At 34.4% G+C, this 25,745-nt stretch overlaps 1 protein-coding gene across 1 annotated transcript in view; it reads left to right on the top strand.

The window, feature by feature from the left end:
* Window positions 1-5,163: 5,163 nt before the first annotated feature.
* Window positions 5,164-25,745, top strand: part of LOC149551671 (vacuolar-sorting receptor 1-like) — a 36,091-nt gene continuing 15,509 nt past the window's right edge. Inside the window, exons 1-2 of the mRNA XM_089789725.1 lie at window positions 5,164-5,425; window positions 7,209-7,545. Coding sequence (XP_089645851.1) covers window positions 7,236-7,545 — 310 coding nt within the window. The 5' untranslated portion in view covers window positions 5,164-5,425; window positions 7,209-7,235. The remainder of the gene's footprint in view (window positions 5,426-7,208; window positions 7,546-25,745) is intronic.

The raw sequence follows: 25,745 nt of genomic DNA, 5'->3' as shown, positions 1-25,745 counted from the left end.
GTCATGGAATATATGGCCAAAATTAGACTTGTTCCAAATTTTTACCATCCTCTTCACATTTTTGAGCTTTCTGGTGACTCTGAACATGGCTGAGCCATCAACACCAATCCCCCACCATCTTTTGACATTATCCAAAAGGTTTGGGTGAGTGGTCCACATTTTCTTGAACCTAAAAGGGCAGTTTCTCCTAGGCTCAAGAGGGGACACCGAAAGAGAAATGGGAGAGTGGTCAGAACCAACTCTAGGAAGCAGAGATAATCTATAGCTAAAAGAGTGCAACCAATCCGGGGAGATTAAAGCTCTGTCCAATCTGACCTGAATGTAGTCCTGACCAGCTCTCTTGTTAGACAAGGTAAAGGTACCCCTCGAGAGCTCCAAATCCATTAGGGCCAGGTCATTGATGAAATTGGAAAGATCTTGCTTGCTTTCCCAATCCGGGGGCAATCCTCCCATCTTCTCCTTGTCCTCCAGCGGAGAGTTGAAGTCTCCCAGGATAATGCCTTTTTTAATGTCACTGGCTTGCACCAACTTTCCAACTTTGACCCAGTTAAATTATTAAATGTTATTTAATAATAATATTATTAATTATTATTATTAGTTTAATAATTATTTTTATTAATAAATTAATATAAGTCATTTATTGATAAATAAATAATTATTATTTATTAATAATGTTATGATTATCGATTTAAATTTTAATAATATTTAATTAAAGGTTTCAATTAATTTATTATTAAAATGTATGTGTGCAAGTTTATTGTGAATTATGAATAGAGGGAAATCGGTAAAACTAGGTCTTGGTTGAGAGTTCAAGGTAATATTTAATTAACTAATAATATGATTTCTGAATCTATTATTCTTGTGAATTCGAAAACATTAGCAAATCAACACTTTGGAAGAATGAAAACTAGAACCTTATTTGTACATCGAACATTCTTGTGTTTTGAAAACCTTATCAAAATATAATACTTTGAGAAGACGAAAACTGTAACCTACTTGTATATTGAATTCTGGTGTTTTGATAACGAATTTTATTATTAAATAATGATTAAACAACTATATATGAATTGTTAAATTGTCTGGAATACTAGTGAACTCAGAAACCTTAGTAAATCTAGTAACTAGAGAAATGGAAACTCAAACCCTGTTTGAGATCACAAACATAATGAACTGTAATATATTTTAAAAATGAAAATGAAAACTTGAAAACCTTTAATGAAAATTAAATAGTTGTGTTTTCTAAACCTAATATTTTGTGAAAGTTACTTTTGTATGTACTCTTTTTATGACGTGTGAATTTATTGTTGGGTATCAGGTTGACTTAGTACTTTTACCAAATCAAGATGTTTACTAGAGGCTTGGGAGTTTTGTTTTGTGATGTCATGATGATGTTTTGATCATGATCTTTTATACTCAACCATGGTAATGTGTCTTATATGCTCTATGAGGTGTTTTGATCTATTGATTGTTATTATTTTCCAGTGTTCTTGTGTGAAACTAAGGTGAATGGTGTGACCATCTAATATAACCTTTGAGTCTTCAATTAGTTGTATTTGGATTGCTTTTCAATTTCTTGTATAGGACTAAGGTGTTTGTATGATTTGTTCTTGGTGATTTCATGTTATGACGTGGATTGGTTTATGTGTACTTGATTTTTGATCAGTCCTATTAGGATGATTGTAGTGGTGGAATGTGTGATTTTGATTAGTGATATTTCAATGCTTGTCAGTTGCTTGTTTAAGAACTGATGTATGGTATGTGGTCTTTTGAGATCTTTTTTCTTTACTAAGCTTAGGATAAGTTATATGTATGTCATGTTGAGAAGTGGCTTGCAATGGAGGCTAAGGCCCTAAAGAGGCTGACAGGAACCCATTATAGGTTATTTTAATAAGTGATAACATTTCATTAAATGGGTTTAAAATGATATAATAAGATATTGGTACCATAGAAAGTCACTAGGGGACCGGAGGAGTAAAAGACTAGTCGAGTAACCTTAGAGCTGACTCGTTAGTATGCCTTGTCAGTACGAAAGGATACTAGTGTCATATAGAGTCACTAGGGGGGCGGAGGATTAAAAGACTAGCTAGGTAACCTTAGAGTTGGCTTATGTGATGACACTTGCCCACATGCATAGTAGTTTCCCTACTTGTCATTATTTCCTCTGGGTTTAGATGTCTTTTATGTCTTGGTACCTTTGAGTTAGGTTGCTTTTAGGTTTTCCTTGACTTAGATGTTGGATTTGACTTTTGCATCTATTATCCTATTTGGGACTTGAGATTATCTTCTCAACGTGGTGGGAGTGGACCTTTTTGGGTTACCACGAGGTTGGGTGGTAGTATTTTTTCTTGTATCATTGAGATCTGATAGTTCAATTATTGTCACTAGAGATCATTATTCTGCATCTCTTTCATTCTATTCTTGTGTACTATGATGGATGGTTATACCTGTTGTATTATACTTGTTTTCACAAATCTTATGAGATGTTATAATCTATTTTTATGATGTATATTATTTAAATGGAGCCATACTGGTATATTATTCTTTGATGTGGATTTATTATATATTGGATTTCATGTTAATTAAAATTAAATGTGATTCATTGTCATGGGACCCTTAAGAGTTGCAACTTGATTATGTGTTGTTGATATTTGAATGTATGTTATTGTTTCGGCTATTCTATTACTGTTGTATATGTTATCTTTAAAAAAAATGTTTGTCAAACTTAGTGATGTCATGATGATATTTTGATCATGATCTTTTATAGTCAACCATGGTAATGTGTCTTGTATGCTCTATGAGGTGTTTTGATCTATTGATTTTTATCATTTTCCAGTGTTCTTGTGTGAAACTGAGGTGAATGGTGTGACCTATCTAATATAACCTTTGAGTCTTCGATCAGTTGTATTTGGATTGCTTTTTAGTTGCTTGTATAGGACTAAGGTGTTTGTATGATTTGTTCTTGGTGATGTCATGTTATGACGTGGATTGGTTTATGTGTACTTGATTTCTGATCAGTCCTATTAGGATGACTGTAGTGGTGGAATGTGCAATTTTGATTAGTGATATTTTAATGCTTGTTAGTTGCTTGTTTAAGAACTAATGTATGGTATGTGGTCTTTTGAGATCTTTTTGCTTCATTGAGCTTAGGATAGGTTATATGTATGTCATGTTGAGAAGTGGCTTGCAATGGAGGCCAAGGCCCTAAAGAGGCTAGTAGGAACCCATTGTAGATTATTTTAATAAGTGATAACATTTCATTAAATGGGTTTAAAATGATATAATAAGATATTGGTACCACAAAAATTCACTAGGGTGCCAGAGGATTAAAAGACTAGTCAAGTAACCTTAGAGCTGACTCATTAGTATGCCTTGTTAGTACAAAAGGATACTAGTGTCGTATGGAGTCAATAGGGGGCTGGAGGATTAAAAGACTAGCCAAGTAAGCTTAAAGTTGGCTTGTGCGATGACACTTGCCCACATGCATAGTAATTTTCTCTACTTGTCATTGTTGCCTCTGGGTTTAGATGTCTTTTGTGTCTTGGTACCTTTGAGTCAGATTGCTTTTAGGTTTTCCTTGACTTAGATGTTGGATTTGACTTTTGCATCTGTTATCCTATTTGAGACTTGAGATTATCTCCTCAACACGATGGGAATGGACCTTTTTGGGTTACCACGAGGTTAGGTGGTAGTGTTTTTTCTTGTACCATTGAGATCCGATATTTTGATTGTTGTGGTTGGAGATCCTTATTATGCATCTCTTTCATTCTATTCTTGTGTACTATGATGGATGGTTATACCTATTGTATTATACTTATTTTCGTGAGTCTTGTGAGATGTTGTAATCTATTTTTATGATGTATATTCTTTCAGCCCTTCATACCCTGTGACCTGTACAGTGGATGAAGGCGCATTATGATTATTACCAAGTGGCATTCGAGATAACTTTATATTATTTAAATGGAATCATACTTGTACATTATTCTTTGATGTGGATTTATTATATATTGGATTTAGTGTTAATTAAAATTAAATGTGATTCGTCATCATGGGATCCTTAAGAGTTACAACCTGATTATGTGTTGTTGATATTTGAGTGTATGTTATTGTTTCGGCTATTATATTACTATTGTGTGTGTTATCTTTAAAAAAAATGTTTGTCAAACTTAGTAATACTTTAGGTTAACTTCTTTTGGGTTCCCTAGTGGGGCATTATAGCATCACTCCATAGTACTGATATTGAAGCATTTTTCTCTTCCCTTTTCCCAACAAGGAGTAGTTTAGGTGGGTACCAAGGGAGTCAACATTCTCGAGAGGTCAACTTCTTTAATCAAAGCCCACAGTTTGAAAGATCTTCCAATGTTTCACTAGTAAGTTGGGTCTATACTTAGCTAGGGTATATTATTTGGTAATAACATGTAGACATTTTAAGATGGATAGTGTTTTGACCAATCTAAAAATGGAAACAAAATGACTTGCAAGAATCACAAAAATGACCCTAATATAATAGAACTTTGCACCATCTATTTTGACAAACTACTAAAAGAAAGTACTCATTAGTAGAAAAACATGGATGTACTAATAAAAAATTGTGAATACTCATTGAAAAACAATTAAAATGTTAAAATTCTTCTCAAAAATATCCAACCAAAACAAAATCCAAACAACCTAGCATATACACAATTAAAAAAAACAAAAACTAATTTTATCATTCACATATAATAATTTTAAAATTATTAAATTTTATTTATACTAAGTATAAGACAATATGAATTTTTAATATAACAGATTGAATATAATAGATACATAAGTATTTCCACCTTGACAATAATAATTGTCAAATCCTTAGAAATATCATTAAAAAATTTTAAAATTATTATAATATATAATAGATACATTAGTACTCTAGCCTTGACAAAACTAACAACCAACAGTTTCCTTACCAATTAAAAATTTAAATATTCAACAATAATTGTTAAAGCCTTAGAAATATCGTTTAAATCTTTAAAAATTCTTTTATAAAATATAATGGATACATCAATATATTAAAGCCTTTGACAAAACTCATAACGAGTAGTTTCATAAACAAAGATAAACTTGAACATAATTGATATTAGCAAAATTTTAAAAATTCCCACAATAATTTAGAAATCCTTGAAAATATCGTTCGAAGAATTCTTGGACATGTCTGTTTCATTTTAAAAATAAAAATATTAGCAGCATATTCGTCCAGTTATCACAATTCAGATACTTGAGAATGTTGTTGAAATCCTTAAATCCTACCACAAAAATAAACATAACCAGAAAGATTTACAGATAAAGCTACGTCCATGGAAATCTTGTGTCTGCTAACAAATTTTAGGCTTTAAACGGTGATTTGATATCGATCTTTACTTTCATTAGCACCTCAGCTGCAAAATCGACAGAGGTAACTTAAAAAAATTCTCACCTCTGTTAAAATTTTTATTTGAGAAGATCTTTTATCTGTTAATTTCTTGATAAGTGGGAGATAATTTCCACAGAAAGTTGAATTGTGATATTGTTTAAATTGTGATATTGCTTTCAGAATATAATTAGTTTTTGAGTCAAACTCACTGACCTATATTTCGTGAGTAGTGATTCAATCCATCTCTTATGAGAATAAATGGAACACTTAGCACTCATTGAATCTAGGTGATGCTCCCATCCCATTACTAATCCAGCTTAAACGCATTTCCATAATTAAATCTACTCTGTTAAATTCTTTCTTACCATTTGCAGATCCAGGGTTTCAGCCTATGGGGTTTTGAATTTACTGCTTTTCGTTTTCCAAAATTCAATTTTCTGTAAATATTTTTGTACTTGGAGTTTAGGCGTAAGATACAGGGTTCGAAACGCAAGAACTTAGCCAAGTTTAAACATCTGATATGATAAGACTGAAAATTACAGCTAGTAGACAAGGAATTCTAGCCTTCTCTGCTTGCTAACATATTTTAGCCTTTAAGAAATGATTTGATCTTCTATTTCGCTTTACTGCCACAAATTCAGAGTGCATCTGGAAATAATTTGTTGAGAGTCCGCCAATGTAGAAAACGATCTATTTTCTCTGATTGGCAACTTAGGAGGTGGAGAAAGATAATGCTAACGGTATAAATATTTCAACCTTGTAAACATTCTCTTCGTGAAGATCTTTTAATTTGTTATATTCTTTATAACTTTTTGTGAATAGAGGGTTTCAGCCGAGCGGTATTTAGAGCTACCGTTTCTTGCTTTCAAGCTCTATTTTTCTGTTTTTATAATTATATTTGGAATTCAAACTATTTTTCGTTTTCCAATTCAAATTTCTGTTAGTTTTTTTACGCGCAGTCTAAAGGTAAGGTTTAAGGCTCGAAACGCAAGGACATAGCCAAGTTTAAACGATCTGATGGCCTAAATTGGTAGGTTTCAGTGACAAGACTGAAATTTACAGCTAGGAGTCAAGAAATCCTAGCCTTTACTGCTTGCTAGCAAATTTTAGTCTTAAGCAACGAATTGACCTTTTCTTCGTATATTTTCGCTTCAATGCCACGAATTCAGAATCCACCTGAAAATAATTTGTCAAAAGAACGCCAACGTAGAAAAACTTATCTATTTCCTCCGATCGGCAGTTCAGGTGTAAAATCGACAAAGGCAGCTGTATAAAAACTTCGAACTTGTTGAAAATGTTCTGTGTGAAGATCTTTTGTTAATTAAATTCCTTCTCATCTTTTGCCGGCACAGGGCTTCAGCCGATCGTAGTTTAAAGCTACCGTTTTTATCTTTCCAAATTTAATTCCTGTCATTTTTATTAACTTTGGGGTTTAAAGCTACTACTTTTCAGTTTGCAAAACTCATTTTCCTGTAATTTGTTTGTATTTCGAGTTAAAAGATAAGGTCCATGGTTCGAGACGCAAGGACTGAGCCAAGTTTTAAACGATCTGATATTCTGATTTGGTAGGTTACAGTAATATGTTTTAAACGATCTGACAATCTAATCAATAATGTTTCTGGTATTGAAACAAATAATTTAGATCACGTTCTGATGATTTATCATTAAAATAACAGCTAAAACAATTGATCAATTGATCAAAGAATGTGATCGGACATGATAATTTTTTTTAACACAATCAATATTAAAAACAGTATTGATAATTCTTATAGATTATAGAAAAGTTAAATTCTTGATCTGATAATCTGATAATCCTATGTTTTAGACAGGGCTTTCTCCGGCAAAGACGGCAATGGCAAGAAAATTGGGAGGCAGAATCTATGGAATATTGGCGATGACGATGTTGATAATGGCTTGGAAGTCCGGCTCTGCCAAAGGGGAATATGTGTTGGAGAAGAAAAATTTAAGGGTAACTTTGCCGTATTACATTAGGGGCGCCTATGACTCTGCTGTAGCCAATTTTGGTATTCCTCGGCATGCCGGAGCTGTAATGGGGACTGTAGCTTATATTCAACAGAATCGTAAGGGCTGCCTGGATTTTGATGGCAGCATTCAATTCCGCCCTGGAGAATTCCCTACTATTCTTCTGGTCGACCGTGGAGGTAAGTTTCCAGCCTCCTTGCTCACCACTGTTTTGTGTTTTAAGTTTTTCGCTTTTATATGATGGGCTATGGGGCAAATGCATTCATTCCATCTTTTTAAAAAAAAAGTGTATTACTTTAATTTTTTAATTTTTTTAATGGAGACTTCAAATTCTATAATTTTGAAATTGCTTTATTATTAAATATAAACAAGATTGTAAGGTTATTAATGTTTTAATTCTAATTTTTAAGATTTTAGTATTCCGGTGGATGTTGACCAATCTAATTGATATTTTTAAATAACTATACTTGCGTTTTGAAGGTGTAATATTTTACTTCAAATAAATCAGATAAATAACATTCATAAATTTTTTTAAAAATTATAAAATAGACCTATTTAATATAAAAACACTTTATTTAAAGATTTTTTTTTTTGATGAATAGTCCTTTTCTATTAAAAAATTATATTAAGATTACAATCACAAAAAAGGGTTGGGGGATACATATCACCTCGTGAATGAGTTCACATGATCGAAGCCGGACTAAAAACACGGTCACAACCGGAAACGGAAACTATTCATCAAAAAAACATATAAAGAAACCTCAGGCTGTCAAAGCAGTGCCAGCCAAGGGTGGTGGATCATCTTTATCAGGAGAACTCTAACCATATGTGGGATTGGGGGGCAGGCTGGGAATAGTCCAGCCATCATCAGTAGCAATAGTAGCCAGAGGATCAGTGGCAGCCTTCGCATCTTTAACCTCTGGCCGCAGAGGAGAAATCACCAAGTCTAGGCGAGGCCACTTCCCAGAATGCGCTCGACGAGAACTAGGAGGAGGAGTCAGGGACCAACTAGAGTCACCATGGGGTGTGGAAGCTGAGTAGCGCCTCCATCCGCCATCACCACCACTGGGAGAGAGGTGGTGGGAAGCCTAGGAGCATGGGGTGTATGAGTGGTGGCCAGAGGAATGGCACCGCGAACGACGGCCATGAGGCGTTGAGGTATCTACCGAGGCATTAGGAGGAACTCTGGCAATAGTGCAGGGAGCATTGCCCCAGTGGTTTAGTAGCTCCTGCAAATGAGCTACCTCAAGGGAAACTTTGTTAGCTTGCACCTGAATCTACATAATTACATTGTTACAAATGCATGTCTTAGTGTACATAGCAATGTTAACATCCAAAAAACTATGTGTGAAAAGAACAACATTCCTATCTTTCCATTCAAAAAAAAAAATTTCATCCTGAAGGTATGCCAAATCTAGGTGAACTTCTGAGGAATTCTGAAGGAATCACCCAGCAAAATCATGTGCCAAGAAAAGGGTTCAGGCCTGAATGGCTTGAAAAAATCATGAATCCAGTGCCAATAATTTTGAGCAAGCTTACAAAACCAAAAAATATGCAAGAAAGACTCTGGTTGTCCACAAAAGGGGCATCTGGGATCAGGAACTCCAATGTGTTTGAGTCGAGGCCCAAGGGGAAGACCTTGGAAGGCCAAGCACCAAGAAAAATGAACAATCTTGGGTTCAGTTATAGCATGCCAAATGGTATCAAAGCGTTTTCTCCATTGAGAAAGAGAAGAATGAAAATGTCATCTCTAGTTGAGTGTGTCCACCATCGAAAGATGGGGCAAAAGCCATCTATATCCCAAATTAGGCTTGTAATTGGAAAATGGAGTGACAGGATACCACTTCCAATCATGCCACCAAGGTTGAACAGACTGAATCCCCACTTTGTGAACTAAGTGAACAGGGATGGAAGAGACCAGAAGGTCAAAGGTTTGCCAATCTGAATGGATAAGGTGGTACTATACTTGCATATCTTCCCAGGTCCTGAAACTCATGGTGACCCTTGAGAAGAGGCCTTGGGATTTCTGATGCCACGTTTGAAAAGACATAGAGCATTGGCACCTTGAGTCTTGGCAAGAGTAGTACCCTGAATGGCAAACAGGGGAGACCACCAAATGTTCTAATGATTCAAGGAGAGGCCATTGCGGAACTCATCTCCAGCCCAATGAAGCTAAGGCTTAATAACTTCCCAAGCCTTCCATATGCTCTTGATGACAAATGAGCCCTGTATGGCCACTGGCTCACGCATAATGAGAAGGGTTTGGAAACCAATCCCCTTCCACGTAGGCCTGTTTTCAGGAAAGTCAAAAGAAATGCAATGCCAAACTAGAATCTTATAGGCTTCATCTCTAAAAATAGCACAAATAATCCATTTTGCACAGAGAGCAAGGCCTTGTTTTTTAGTGGAAAGCAGGCCAAGACCACTAGATTCTTTTGGGAGGCAACAAAATTCCTAGGCAACTTTGTGAAAGCCATGATGATTAGAACTAGAGGCCTACAGAAAATCCATGAGCAATCTTTCTAGCTTTAGATATGAAGCTTTGGAGGGAGCCCAACAGGAGGAATAGTAAACATGAGTGGCTGCCAGAATCTTCGAGCAAATTTGGAATTTCCCCGCAAGGGAGAGCGGATTTGTGATCCAATAATCAATCTTTTTGCTAATCTTGGCCAGCATAGCATTCCAAAGTTCCACAAGTGAAGCCTGGAAAGAAAAAGGAATACCAAGAAAGCAGAAAATTTCCCCATGCGTAACCCATTTCAACTCAAACTAGCTGAGCCAAGGTGGAGCTAGCAAAAATGACTAGCGGAAGAAGAGTGTTTTATGCCATTGAATGGTAGATCCAGAGGCTTGACAAAAGATGTCTAGGCAACTTAAAGCATTATTGATGTTTTCTTCGTCCTCTAAAAGAGTAAGAAAGGAATCATCAACAAAGTGTCCATTGATTAACTGGGAGGATGATTCAAGTAAGGAAATGCCACAAACCAGTCCTGAAGACATAGAATGAGCTAGCAAGTAGCCAAAACCTTCAACAGCAAGGACATAAAGCACTAGAGCTAAGGGGCAACCTTGCCTGATTGAAAAAAAGAGTCCAAAAGCCTCTGATTGTGAATTATTGATGGTAATGCAAGCATTAGCATCTCCAAAGAGCATCTCCACAAATTGAAAGAAATTGGGACCAAAACCCAGAGCCTAGAGCATAGCCAAGATGAAGGGCCATTCAATGTGATCATAGGCTTTAGCAAAATCTATCTTAAGAAAGATAGCCTTCTGATTTGACTTATGAGCCCATTCCATGCCTTCCCAAACAACAATGATGTTGTCAAGAATATACTTGGATTTAATGAAGCCAATTTTCTTAGGCCGCACAATTAAAGGCAACATGTGCTTGATTTTGAGAGAGAGAGCCTTGGCAATAATCTTATAAGACACATTCAGAAGGGTAATGGGTCTCTAATTGCATATGTCCTATGGATCACCGACTTTAGGTATGAATTTGATATTTCCTTTATTTATAATGGTTCCTAAGCTTTTAGAATGATAGGCTTCAAGATAAACTTTGTGCAGATCAGGACCTATATGCTCCCAAAGGTGTTTGTAAAATTCACAGGGAAACCCATCACACCCAGGGGACTTGTCATTAGCCATGGAATAGATCACCTCTTCAAGGTCTTAGAGGGAAAGAAGTGTCTCTCAGAAAGCATGTTGCTCAATTGCAAGGCAATTTGGAGTAACAGAGATACACTTTCTAAGAGCTTCTTCCTAAGCAAGCGAATTTCTCTGCAAAGCAAACACGTTCTCATAGTGATGAACAAATGTGTGTAGGATGTCGAGGAGACTAGATAGAACAACAGTTCCTTGCTTGATCTTTTTAATCCCAACATTGGTATGACCAGCTCAAAGAACCTGAAAGAACTCCTTCAAGGCTTTATCACCAACCTCCAACCAGTGGAGATGGGCCTTGATTTGGGCTCCTTGAGCCACATAGTTATGAGCAATTTTCTTGTCATGGAAAAGCTTAGCAAGCTGAATTTGTAAATCCACATCAAAGGGATTGAGGGTGATAGCCTTAGAGGCTTTTTTGAGAGCAAGGGTGTTGGCTTCATATGACCATTTTTTGAATATTTCCAACTAACGCCCATAGATGCGAAGGAACCGAGCAGTTCTGGTAATGGCATCATTCCACCAGTGAATCCATCCCATTTGAGAATGTGGATGTGGCTCCAAATTCTAGACACGTAGGATGTGAGAGATGGTGGAAGCATGCATTAGCATAGACGTGTTGAGGAAGAACTAAGACTTGGCCACCTTCGGGACAACTATTTGCCAAGAAATGACAAAATAAATGGGATAATGGTCAAATAACGTCACATCTGCCAAGGGAATAACAGGTAAATCTCGATCCTTAGAAAAATAGAAAAAAAAATGCGCAATGATCATAGCATAATCGAGACATTTTAAATGTGGTCAAAGCCAGCTCAAAAGTTGGACCAAGTGTTCCAAACCCCATTGTCCTGGCGACAGTTGGTATTGGGATCAAAAAGGCCCAATTTATTGCACATGTAGTACCAGGCTTCTCTTTCCCCAACTATCCAGTGAAAAGGCAGAATGCCATCTTTGTCAAAGGCCACTTCAACCATATTAAAGTCCCCACACATGACCCAAGTAGCTAGAGGCAAATTGTCAGCTAGCCAAGCCCACATCTAGGCTCTTTCCAAAGCATGATTGGAAGCATAAACATTAATGACTCCAAAATAATGATTGTTAATGGAAAGCAAAAGCTAGATAATTCTATGCATGTGGTCAGAGCCATGCGAAATAATAGCAGAATGAAGGCAAGGTGACAAGAGAGTAACTACACCACCTCGGCTAGCTTCGTGCTGAGAGGAACACATAATGTCATCCTGCCAAATGATGTGGCACACCAAAGAAAGTATGAAACCAAAAATCTTAACTTCTTGTAGATAGAGAAAATCTAAATCACCAAGTCTATGATGGGCATCCTAGACATAGTACTTTTGGGGGAGGTCTGTGAGACCTCGCACATTCCATGATAGGAAGTTCATGAAAACTCTTCCATATCATCCTCGTCCTCAAGAGAGGAGTAGCTATTCTGTAAGAAGGTAGAAACTAGGTTGAAGTTAGATGAAAAATCCTTTGAAATTATAGCCTATTGTTTCACCTCTGGTATCTCCACATGTCCAGGAGGACTGCAAGAATGTCGCATCGCTAGTGGCGCAATAGAAGAAGCAGCAAGAGGAGTACGAACCCTAGCCAAGGCAGAAGCCCTAGAGGCCACCTTTATCCCCTATGTACCACTAGGATTTGAAACCTATGAAACCCCTAAAATAGGTGTTGTGGAAGCCACTTGTGTCCCTATGGTGCTTGGAGTTGATGCTCTTATGGGGATAGGAGGAACCGCGGTGACTATTGCATAGGATTTCTTGGGAGGTAAGGGAGTCGAGGTAGCCTTGCCCTTGTGCCCAACAGTAACCCATTCTTCTTGTTTCCCTTTGGCCTATTTGATAGGCACTTATTTAGGTGTGGGCTTGACCCTAGGCATCGCCAAAGGACAATCCATGATCTTTTGTTTCGTGGATTGGGACCTATAACAGGTGTTGAGGAGGTTCAAGTAAAGCACCTTTTGGGAGAAGGTTTGAGCCCCAATCTGGATTTCCACATAATCCTTAAGATCCTTGGAAAGATCAACCTCAATGCACACACATCGCTGTGGGCGAGCATTAAAAAATTTCTCAAGCTCCTTGGTGACAACTTTGCCAAGGGCCTTGGCAATGGACTCAATGAAAGGCTAGCATGGCAGGGGTAAACTTGGGAACTCGACCCACACAAGAACCCTAAGCTTTTTATCATCTAAGACTGTGAAGTCTCATGACCATTTTTGAAAAACAAGCAAAGAAGAATGCACAGACCAAGGTCTATTGTTTAAGACCGCATCTACTTGCGACGGGTTAGCAAAGTAAAATAATAAAAAAACCTTTGGTAAGGTTTTGCACAATGTCAAGGCGGACTCCATGAGGAGTCCAACACTTGTTAATCCATTCTCAAAGCATAGCTTCAGGAGGAGTCCTAGCCACAAAATAACCTATCAAAGTATGTTGTTCTAACCACTCACATGCAACATCAAATTCTTGCAAAAGAAGGATAATGTCAAGATTACCTCATGAAAAACCTTCAGGACAAACTTGCGAGGGCATTTTTTCTGTGGCAGCACCATGGCAATCTAAAGCAGTAGCATGAACACAAAAAACAACTGGTTCACCACTGGTCGGAGCCATTATATCCTAGCCTAAAAGCTCTTGCAGTAAATGTGGTGTGACAAGTGGTGGCTATAGAAAGAAAGCTCAAACGAAGAGCTATACACGAAAAAATTGGAAGTTCACATGAAGCAAGAAACCCTAGCAGAGCAAAAAAACTCTTCCACCCTAACCCATAATACCCAATTTTAAGTAAACAAAAACATTTAAAGAATATTGAAAATACAAAATATTTCACTTTATCTATAAGTATTTTCTAATACTTATAAAAAATAATTTTAAAAAAAGTTTCATAATTTTTTTCTATTAAAAACGCTATGACACATTCTTCATTGTTACCAAGAAAGAGATTAGGAAATGAGCATTGAGCCTTCTCCAGAACTTCCACAAGGAGTCATATAAGAAGGGACCAACATTTTTTCTTCCATATTTCTTATACCAATAATTACCCCCTCAATCTCCCTCTATGATTATGTCTCCCTCTTTTTTATTATTAATTACTAAAACATCTTCTGACAATGCTCTAATTTGATACTTCCTCCTTGTAGCCTCACTAAATTAGACAATTGTATAAGTGCAATAAACACATAATACCAAAATTACATGATTAATCATAATGCCTTCATCTATAGAAAAAAGTAAAAGAAATTTGTTTTATTAACTCTTATGTAGATAGAATACAACAACACATGTATATTGCATTAAGTCTCTGAAGTAAATGGAGAGACAATCTTGAGAAAAAGAAATAAGTCTTAAGACTATTGCACTTCACACTCTTCTCAAATGAGAGACAAAAATTATATATATTGAAAATCTGATTGACATAAAATATTCTTCATGTTCACTTCCTTTTTTGAAAATATCTACCCATATTGTTTCATCTAATATGGTGATAGTTAATATTGCTTAGGTTGGAAGATATAAACATAACATAGTTAAATTAATTAGACAACATGGAAGGATATAAATAATGAGTTCACTAATAGAAACAAAATATTTTATGTAAAATTATGTATTTTTCATGAAAATTGAGATTTAAAATTAAAACCAACACCATAATATACTCTAGATTGCATATAATAATTATATTTACAAATAAATTGATATTCTGTAAACAAAGTTTCTATTTATAAAATTTCATTTAATATGATAACATTATTCTAGACATTTTTAAAAGGGATCAAACCATTTAGGGAAATAATCTTAAACCCTAAGCCCTAAGTACTCTAAAAAACCAATACTAAACACAATCTAGAAACCTTAATCATAATTATATAATCATAACTATAACCACATATCTAAACATCAGACCTATCTATATCGCTAACAAACCATAACCATAACCCAAATCCTAATCCAACCCTAATTCCTAATCATATCCCTAACCCCAAACCATGACCCAGATATTCAATTATAACCCTAATCATAATATTAAACATGATATGAAACCTAGTCATAAAAATGATCATAGTTTCTATTTATAAAATTTCATTCAATATGATAACATTATTCCAAACATTTTAAAAAGGGATCAAACCATTTAGGGAAATAATCTTAAACCCTAAGCCCTAAGTACTCTAAAAAACCAATACTAAACACAATCTAAACCTTAATCATAATTATATAATCATAACTATAACCACATATCTAAACATCAAGCCTATCTATATCGCTAACAAACCATAACCATAACCCAAATCCTAATCCTAACTATTATCAAAATCTTAAACCCTGATTCCTAAGCATATCCCTAACCCCAAATCATGACCCAAATATTCAATTATAACCCTAATCATAATATTAAACATGATATGAAACCTAGTCATAAAAATGATCATAGTCCTACAGCCTAATTATAATCTTAATCCTAAACCTACCCTAATCAAAAATATTTGAACATAATAATAAACATGATGTAAACCCTTACCTTAACCACAATACTAATCATAATCCTATCATTAATCCTAACCTTGAACCCACTCATAAAATTAACCCTTAATGAATTCCTAATCCTAACCATTATACTAATAATGATCTAAACCCTAACCTTAACTATAATCTTGATGCTAAACCCTAAATGTAATGCTAAACTAAGCAAAATACTAAACCTTAATCCTTATCCTCAAAAGGTCTTTAGGATATTTTGGATCACAAATTAATAGATTGGAAAAGGAAAATTGCTTTCTAGACTTTATTTTCAAGGCCTTCCAACTTGATATTCCTAACTGCCATAGTTAAACCACAATATGATTGTAATTCCCTTCTCTTCAGGCTCGGTAGGACATAGGTAAAAATTCCTAGAATATAAAAATTCCTACTACTCTATGAAACTACTTAACTCCTTAACCCTTTACTAAACAAAAGAAAATAAAAGGTGTTGATTAGTTTGAAATACTACTCACTCCTTTCAACATCAATAGACTAGTCCCTTATCCAATTGGGTTGAGAGCCACTTGTACTGAATTCCTTATGTTCCTCTTTGAAAGAAAATACCATGAAAACTAATAACTGGCATAACCAATTATCTAATATGTTTAATGTGGATAAACTGAATCTTTAGTATAAATAAATGTCCAACTGAATTTAATCCTTGACAAGGAACTAATTAGATAAATGATAAAAGGATAACACTTTTCTTTTATGCCCAATTTTTTCAAATCAACATTACAAAACTTTAAATACCATACAAGTATTAAAGATAACAACCAATTTGTGAATTGATTATAACAAAGAAACATATTTTGAAAAGAAGATTAAATTTCAAATTGAACAAGAAAACTAGATGGCTTTAATTAATGTCAAAAGAAGAAAGAACATCATAGATTCATGCCACTTTTGGTTATCACTAATTCATAGAACATGGTTCTGGTTTCCCTCCAAAAGGGAAGTGACAAGCTTCTAACCATTTGCATTCAAGACTTTTCATATTGACTTAATCTAACTAACTAAAAGTAGACAAAATTTGAATACGAAAAAAACATAACAAGAAAACAAAACACAAAGCTACAAGAGACAATAATATAGAATACTCAATTTCATCCTTTAGCATTGACAATTATTGATTCCAAATACTCCTTTACCAAATCCAAAATTTCCACAAAAGATGGCCACCAATACTGCAATATTTCAGGTATAATGAGAAGATGATCCCTCCAACTATCACTTGTGTCTGAGATTTAACTATAAATTTGGAGAATATGCTTTCCAATGTGATTACTCAATCCAATAAGACATTAAATTTATCAACAGAAAAGACCATATCCTCTTTTAAATGGACGATGATTTGTGGAGTCATGTTTTGGTATTCTATCCTCCATTCTTCATAAATTTTCATTTGGTCTTCAAGATCCATGAAAGTTTGGAATTTTTGAGTGCTTGATAGTATCAAAAACATCATACAAATTCTATTTTTCCCTTTCCTCTTCTCATACAATGCACACTAACTCATCAAATAATGAATCCATAATCTTCTTCATTTATTTGATCTACACAGGTTCATGAACATCTCTTTGGATAATTTTATATATATTCAATTGATCTCAAATGAGGATGGTCTCCATCTCTTTTCCATGTTTTGTAACACAAGTTTATGTTTCTTAAAACCACTCAACATTTCACTTAATAGACATTACCGTTAGTATACATCTTCACATTTTCCTATTACAAATTTTACTCTAAATGATAAATATGTTTCAAGGTAGAGAATAATTATGTAGAGAATTTATATTTAAACTTTGCATTGAGTGCATCTCTACATCCTATGGAGTCTTTTACTACTTGTCAATAGATGGTTTTTTAATAGTTTGATAAGAAAAAAAGAACTTTCTTGGGTCTTATTTCCTTTTATCTTTGTATCTCTTTTCCCTTGTCAAAAAGCTTGATATACAACTCATTTATCACCTTATTTATCTCCACTTGTCTATCAATAGAGATTTTGAGTTCATCTTTTAACCTCTTCACTCGATCTTTATTAAACATGGATTGAAACATCAATTCATTAGCACAAATAAGTGGGCTTGTGTTTCCTAATGCCTGAACACTAATAGTTCCTTCAAAATCTCTAGAAAATTTTAACATTTTTGGTTTGTGATCTCCTTTAAAGCTCACCAAGGAAACCAAGGTCTGAGTTTTGAGGTTATACCCTCAACCAAAAATCTTCTCCTTAGTGTCAAAATCAACAACAAAGGAAGGATCATCTCGTTTTCTCCCTTGGTTCAAAGGGAAAGTCTCTTTGAGAGTTAGATTGGAGACCAAGAGTAAGTCAATCTTTCTCAATATTTCCTTTGCTTCCTCAACAACACAATTAACATTGTCATGCTTTAACTCCTAAAACATATGATTTATTATTTCTTCATGTTCAAACTACTCCACTCACATAAACTTGGTTTATTTTTGTTCCTCAAACTCCTTCATCTTCATTTGCATCCAAAAATCCTTAAACTCCTTGGAGTGTATGCATTCATCATATTTATTAAACTTGGTGGCCATGAACTCTTTCTCATATCCTAAACTAGAGGGTACTATTCAACATCCTCCTGCATTTGGGCTTTGTAACCACAAACCTCCTCTTGGAATATGGAAGTAGGTGAAGAAGGATTTACCTCCTCATCTTACTTCATGTCTCTCAATATGGAAGCAATCTCTTTAGTATATCCCATCCCTTCAGACATGTCATATGGGATGATAGGAGGTTGCATTTCAATCTTAGAGACCTTTGTGGGAGGTGAGTTTGAATCTGAATCAATAATGATTAACTTTCTTACCCTCTTGGGAGGGGGCCTTAGATTCTACTTCCTTAGTTGTGACAAATTTCCCTTTTGACTTATCAAAGTCTCTAATACACAATTCCCATATGGGGATTTCATCTTTCTCATCACCATGAATTTAGGCAAGCCCGTCTGAATTCTATCCTTTTCCAATTCTACAAGAGTTGTACTTTACTAAGCCTCCGCACAATTTGAGTAAGGATCTCATGGTTTCTTATTATAGATTCTTCTAAATTAAAAGAGTGAATGTACTCCTTCACCCAAGATTTGATATGGCCCTCAAAGTCATAATTCTCAGCCTTTGCATCATCCATATGATAAGTTTTCAAATACTCCTGTGCCTATTCCAAAGTCCCAAAACCTACAACAAAGCCTCCAAATTTAGTAACATTAGGAAAAAAGGTACACTTTCTTCTTGGAGAAATGATCTTCCTCTCCAACCTCAACAACTTCCACATAAGCTCTAAAATTTTAATTCTCTTCTACAAAAAAGTTGGCAATTTGTGTGTTTCTATCCTACACCCATACACTCTAAATATTGTAAAATCACTTTTGCAAATTCAATCAGAAAAATTATGAGTAAAGTCCTCCTTTGGCTTAGTTTTCTTTGGCCTTATAATTTTATTAATTGAGGGAGAAATCCTTACCACATATTCTCCCATGGCTCTAAGAACCCAAACTATAATCCTTTCATGAAATTTATCATAGTTGACATCCCTACTATGTTTATCCCACACTAGACACCATAGTTGTAGTATGATATTGCTACCTCTACCATCCACAGTCATGAGCTTCAAAGACTTATGGAAAAAAATACTATTTTGGGAGAACATCATATGACATAATAAGGAATAGTGCCTCCATCTATTCATATTTTTCCACTCAATTAGCTTACCATTCAAAACCCTTTCCAACTCTTAGGCTATATCATATTCATGAGACAGATGAACACTCTAGGTCCTCATAGCTAAATACATCACATCAATAGGCATCTTAATTTTATGGTCTTCGATTTGCACTTATCCCCAACTTCATTAAGTCCTTTGAAAGAAATATATGAAGATGGTAATATGGAAAGGAGCCTTACTCTGCAACCAAGTCATCTTATTTCCATCCTCTCTATTTGTAAAGAGAAAAACTTCTTTCAAGCTAATACTCTTAGCTCAGCACTTGTAATATACACATAATTCCTCCCTGTCAACTCTAGAGATTACTAGGATATTAATCCTAAAATATTCTTGAATCATCTATCTACTTATACATGGAAGAGGTATCCCATCAACCTTTCTCAAAGTTCTCATTTGTGGCATATAGTTCTTTGCTAGGGCACGAATCAACTCAATATCAATAAATACATTAGGAAGTACAAATTCAACCATATCCAACCCCAAAGGGTTAGATATTGGAACCTTCTCATATTTATTAGATTAGAAAGACCAAAATAGAGACCTACCATGAATGGGTATGTTGACATCACCACAAGTTTTCTTACAATATGCAAATAAACCCGTAGTCCCAAATATCTTGAGAGTATGGCAATGTCTTCAAAAATGTATATTGTGGAGGGTGGATGACTTTGTCTCCTACAATTACATATTTATTCTTCCTAGGCATGATTGTATTATTAAAATAAACCAAAGTAAAACTAGGAGAAGTTCACTAACTAGTTTCATATAGATTTCTTAGCTATCTGAAAGCTCTTCATGCACCAACAAGTTAACCTACTGAGAATGCTTTCCAATTTATTTTTTCCTAAAATGGTATCCCATTAATAGCTTCCACTTTGAAATGATAGTGCCTACATGCAAAATGAGTTTCCTAGTTGAGCACCACCTTTTTTGATTGTTACTTATCAATGTACATCATTATTTTTTACCACTCTAAAACCTTGGAATGCAAAATACACCCATTTCACTAGATCACAACCTTTTTTTATATTGGTTTGTGAGATAGCGCTAGTCATTGTTTCACAACCCCTTATGAATGATGGTAGAGAAATAACATAGGTCACTATTTTAGAACCTTTATTTTATGCTAATAGAGAAATGACATTGATTAATATGTTGGAATCCCATTGAAAGCACCTTTGCAAGATAGTGAAAAAATATCAATCTTAAAACTTTGAGAGAATTTTTTGAAAGGGTAGAGGATAAGAATAAAATGATTATTATCTTATTTTCACCATGCCACCAGTGACTCTACAACAAGAACACAAAAAGACAAACAAAAATTGCATGAAACTATGGTACATTTTGGAAGATCTTATTCTTTTATTAAAAAAATGCTTGAGGAACTAGTCATGGATTGGAAGCTCCTAGAATTTTCCTAAGCTTCTCCAAGTAATAGGAGTTTTTACTAGCTTTTCCAATAATCACATCTGTACCATCCCACAAAGAGTCAAATTTTTTTGCTTTCATTTATCCTGGTCTCTTGCACTCCATTTGAGCACCCATTCTCCTTGTTTAAATGTTGTGTCCATGGAAATTTTATCATATAACTTCTTATATTGTTTTTGGTTCTTTTTAGTTTTGTTTCTGAGCCCTCCTCCTACTCTCATTCAATTCTTCTAACTACTCTAACCTTTCCTCCATGAAATCAACATCCTCAATATTCTCATAAATTAAAAACTTATGTACTGGAAAAGAAAAATTAGAGCTAGTATTGTTTGTTTCCTATACACAATTTCAAAAGGAGAATTCTTAGTTGAATTCTTCACAATGAACCTATCCACCCATATAACTTGTTGTAATTTTGAATCCTATAAACTTTTATTGTTAGAAAGTATTCTCTTGATAATATTTAGTAAATTCTTGTTTCTTGATTCTTCTTGTCCATTTCCTCGTGGATGATAAGGGGAAGAATAAGACATAGTGATTTCATAACTACCACAAAAATTTATAAATTCTTTGGACTTGAAGTACATCCTATTATTAATAAATAATTTGGATGGCATCCCCAATCTACTCAGAATATTCTCTATCAAGAGCTTAATCATTTTCTTGCTATTTGAGTTACTAGTAGGTATAGCCTCAACCCACTTAGTGAAGTAATATGTAGCCAACATGGTCCAAAAATTATTTCCACTTGACTTGTCATGGATCTCACCAAAAAAATCTCAACCCCACATCAAAAAAGACTCCTTAGTCTGTATAGGCCTAAGTGGTACTACTCCTTGATATTTTAACTTACCACAAAACTTATGGCAAGGCTCACCTTTTTTAACATATTTGAAATTATCCTAAAACAATGATGATACCCTACTCTCTAAATATTTTGAGTAGTTGTCTTAGCTAAAAAAATCTCCCCCACTCACACACCATCATGCATTTCCTTTAATACCTTTTCAATCTGATATCGATCCAAACAAAAAGTAACATTCTTTAAAAATTTATCTAATATAAATCTCCCTAGATCAAAACATAGTTGGAAGTTAATAATTTTAGTGACCGTTTTTAACTATCACTCACCCTATCTTGGCATTTCATATACTTCAAATAATACACTTTATATCCTTGTATTAGGGAACTCTTTCATTGTTGGTAACCATATTTCTTAAATCAACACAAGTTACTTTTCTTTCCTCTAGATTAAACTCTTTCATGAACTTTTCTAATCAATGAACCTTCACCACTTTAGTGATACTGATATTAATATTGAATTCTTGCACATGATTTTTCCACTTGCACCTCTTTCTAGTTACTTCATATTGTCTAAAAATCTCCTTAACAACAACATTTGGAACATAGGAAATCACTTCAGCCCCTACCAATTAAGGTCTAAAAGATTTCACAACTTTCACCAATGCATAAGCCTTCTTTTATATGATATCATTTTTAAGTTTTGCATGTTGTAATATTTTACTGGAAAATGAAATGGGTTTCTCATGTCCATCATTCTTCTATCAATTTACAACTACAATGCAGGTAGGATATGAAGAAAATAAGAATGTTTGGAAAGGTTTAGTAAAATTAGGAGATTTTAAAATTGGAGCCTCTTTAATTGCCCTCCTAATACTCAAAAAATCATCAATAGCCTTTTTTGTCTAATTCAATGGTTCCCTCTTTTTCAATATTTTTGGAATAAGCTTAACTATCTCAACGAAATTGGATATAAACTTTCTTATAAACTTGATCTTTCCAAATAATAATTGAATTGATTTCACTATTTTAGGAACATAGATTTTATCAATAGCTTATATCCTTTCATGATCAATCCTTATCCCATCCTTTGACACAATGTCTCCCAATAGTTTACCCTAGGTAACCCTAAAGTGACATTTCTTTGGATTAAGAGATATGTCATATTCTAAGACTGACATAAAAATTTGTCCCAAGTGATTACAATGATCCTCTTCTTTATTTGAATATGCGAAGAGGTCATCTTGGTAAACAACCATGATTACATTTATCAAATCTTCAAATGGCACTTCCATTTCTCTTTGGAAAGTAGCCCTTGCATTTGTCAATCTGAATGACATCCTTGCATAGACATATGTACCCCAAGGAGTAGTGAATGCTATTTTGAACTTATGACTCTCCTTTACTTTGACCTAATTACCCTAAAATCCATCCATCATTGAAAGTAACTCACTTCCTGCCACCCTATGCAACAAGGCTTCTGTATTAGGAAATGCATAGTTGTATTTAAGTTCTGAAATATTAAAATTCTTGAAATCAACGCATAGTCTAATATCACGATTCTTCTTTCTAATTGGTACTACCAAGTTTGATACCTAAGTGGAATGCCTGATTGGCTTGATAATACCACCAACACTAAGTTTCATCGATTATTCTCTCATCTTGGGAGTTAATGTTGGGTTAGTAGGGTCTTGTCTCTGGTGTAAAGGCTTGGAACCTAGCTTGAGAGGAATTTCATGTTTGAAAACATCATCCCTATATGCTTTTAATTCATCATAAGACCATGAAAACTAATGTCTATACTTTAAAAGTGTTATCAGATCTAATCATATTTTTGGTGTCAACTTTTTTCCAGTGAATACTTCTCTTGGAGAATCATCAAAACCAAGATCTACTTTTTCAACTTCACTCTCCACATCAAGGGGATGTTTCTTATTCACCTTATCATCCTTATCAAATTTTATTTCAAGAAAAACTAAACCTCTTGGAATTTTATTAGTCTTTAATTGTATAATATATTATCCAAACAAAGTTTATTTCCCATCCTCAATGTCTATATAGGCATTGAAGTCTATCTCTTGATTCTAGTTTTGATCTTCACATTGGAGGAACCTCAACATATCCTAATCATCTTTAAAAACCTACCAACTACAAATATTTTTAGGGATCAAGGGCTTGGTTTTCACCTCAATTTCATATATGCCTTCAAGGGTAGCATCATCAACTTTAAGTGCCACATTGCAAGAAAATCCACCATAATGTTCTATGACATGTCTACCCAATCAATAGAAAAAGAATCAAAATATTCAACTATATTTCAAACTTGATTTCTTTATTGTTTTAAGCTTGCATTTCTAGTAGTATATCTTGATCTAATTTGAGATATGATCAACTCTTAATCCTTGAACACACTGAGAACCTTTGTCCCATACTTTATGTTTATGTTTATTCCTAACAACCATTCCTTATACTTTGCCACATTATTTGTACAAAAGAAAGTTAACAAGAAGGAATATTTATATGTTTTACCTATGGAAGATATTAACACAACCCCTACTCCATTTTCTTCCTTGTTGCAAGCTCCAACAAAAAACATTTTCCAAGTTTTTTCTTTAGTCTTCTCTAGTTGGACCTTGATTGGATCCATGTTAAATACTTCAAGTTGAGAGACTTGGATAATGAAATTATCCATATCTGAATAGAAATATGTCAATATTTTTGGATCAATAATTTTAGTGATGGATGAATATGTAAGTTTCCTATTTAACCTAACTTGCTTCCCATTCATAGGGATAGTGGCATACAAAAAATCAAGATGCATGTGTCCTCCAACCATTCTAGTCCATTGTCTGGAAAAAAGAGTACCATAGTTTGGAGGAACATCAATGAAAAATATGCAAGTTATTTATATGTTTCCTCAAGACATTCAACAATCTTGAATTCTAAATCTCTCATTACACCAACTACAACAACTGATCTATTGTCCATGGCATAGCATTGGCTATGTGTAGTATCAACATCCAAATTCAACTCTTTCATAACATCTTGTGGCATAATTTTATGGCTTCTCGAGAGTCAATCATGTAATTTCTTACCAGTTTATTATTTTCTAGGAGGGTCATGTAAAATGGATCTACCTGAGTAGGATGCTTGGTCAACATTGTGCCAATATAGACTTTTAGTATTACCTTATCATTCACATTAATATCAACCCCTTTTGATTTCACATGACCACTACTAATTAACTTCATTGCACTCTATTTATAATGTGGGAATCTCATCATTTCAAGCAGCGAAGATGATACTTTCACTTGTAAGAGAGCATTAGTGATGTCAAAGTTAGACATAGGTGCATTTTTTACTATATATTCATTTAAAATTTCATTCTTATTTAGGATCTTGACTACTGTAGTCATCTTTATTTCACCTTAGCCTTTATTATCTATAGGTTTTGAGATAGAAATATCATTGTTTCCACCTTTTGGCAATTTTCTTCACTTTAAAATTGCTGCAAGCCTTTCTTGTTCATTATTAACCACCCTATTCATCAAGTGATAGTTTCTTGTATCCTAATACACTGATGCTATAGTAAGATCCCTTTTTTCTTCCTTAGTCAAATGACATCCTCTTTCATAGGCCACTTCATCATCAAATGATTCTTCAAACTACTATTATAATCTATAACAACTTCATGTCCATCTTCTAAAGAATCATAATCATTTGGTACCCTACATTAACTATTTTTTTGTGATCAAATTCTTGCTTTTTTGAGAATTCCCTTTCCAATATTTGTTCCACCACACACTGTGAAGATGAATGGGGTGGATTACATGATATACACCATGGACTATTGTTAACCATATGATTCATCTGTTTATTCAAAGGATCTAGCTTATCCATATTTTTCTTTGAGATTTATGGCTTGCCATCTTTCCATGACTTATTATAGACCATGTCATGCAATTTGGGTCTATGGAAATAAGGTTTTTCACTCCTAGGCCTATCATATTTTCCCACTTTTAATGTCAAACCTTGCTACATATTCATTTCTTTATCCAACCCATATTATTCTTCAACCTATTTGTGAGCTTGAGGGTTGTGTTGTTTTGGTGTCATCCCTCTTACCGATCTCTCTTATAGGATTTCTCTCTCAATTGTCATAGCAATATTAAATGTATCTTGCAACCTTATAGTACTTCTT

Source organism: Cupressus sempervirens, chromosome 6 (genome assembly GCF_028749045.1).
Source record: "Cupressus sempervirens isolate cs-2001-9-10 chromosome 6, ASM2874904v1, whole genome shotgun sequence".
NCBI lineage: Eukaryota > Viridiplantae > Streptophyta > Pinopsida > Cupressales > Cupressaceae > Cupressus > Cupressus sempervirens.
The sequence above is the reverse complement of the archived record's forward strand: the minus strand, read 5'-3'. Positions and strand labels throughout refer to the sequence as shown.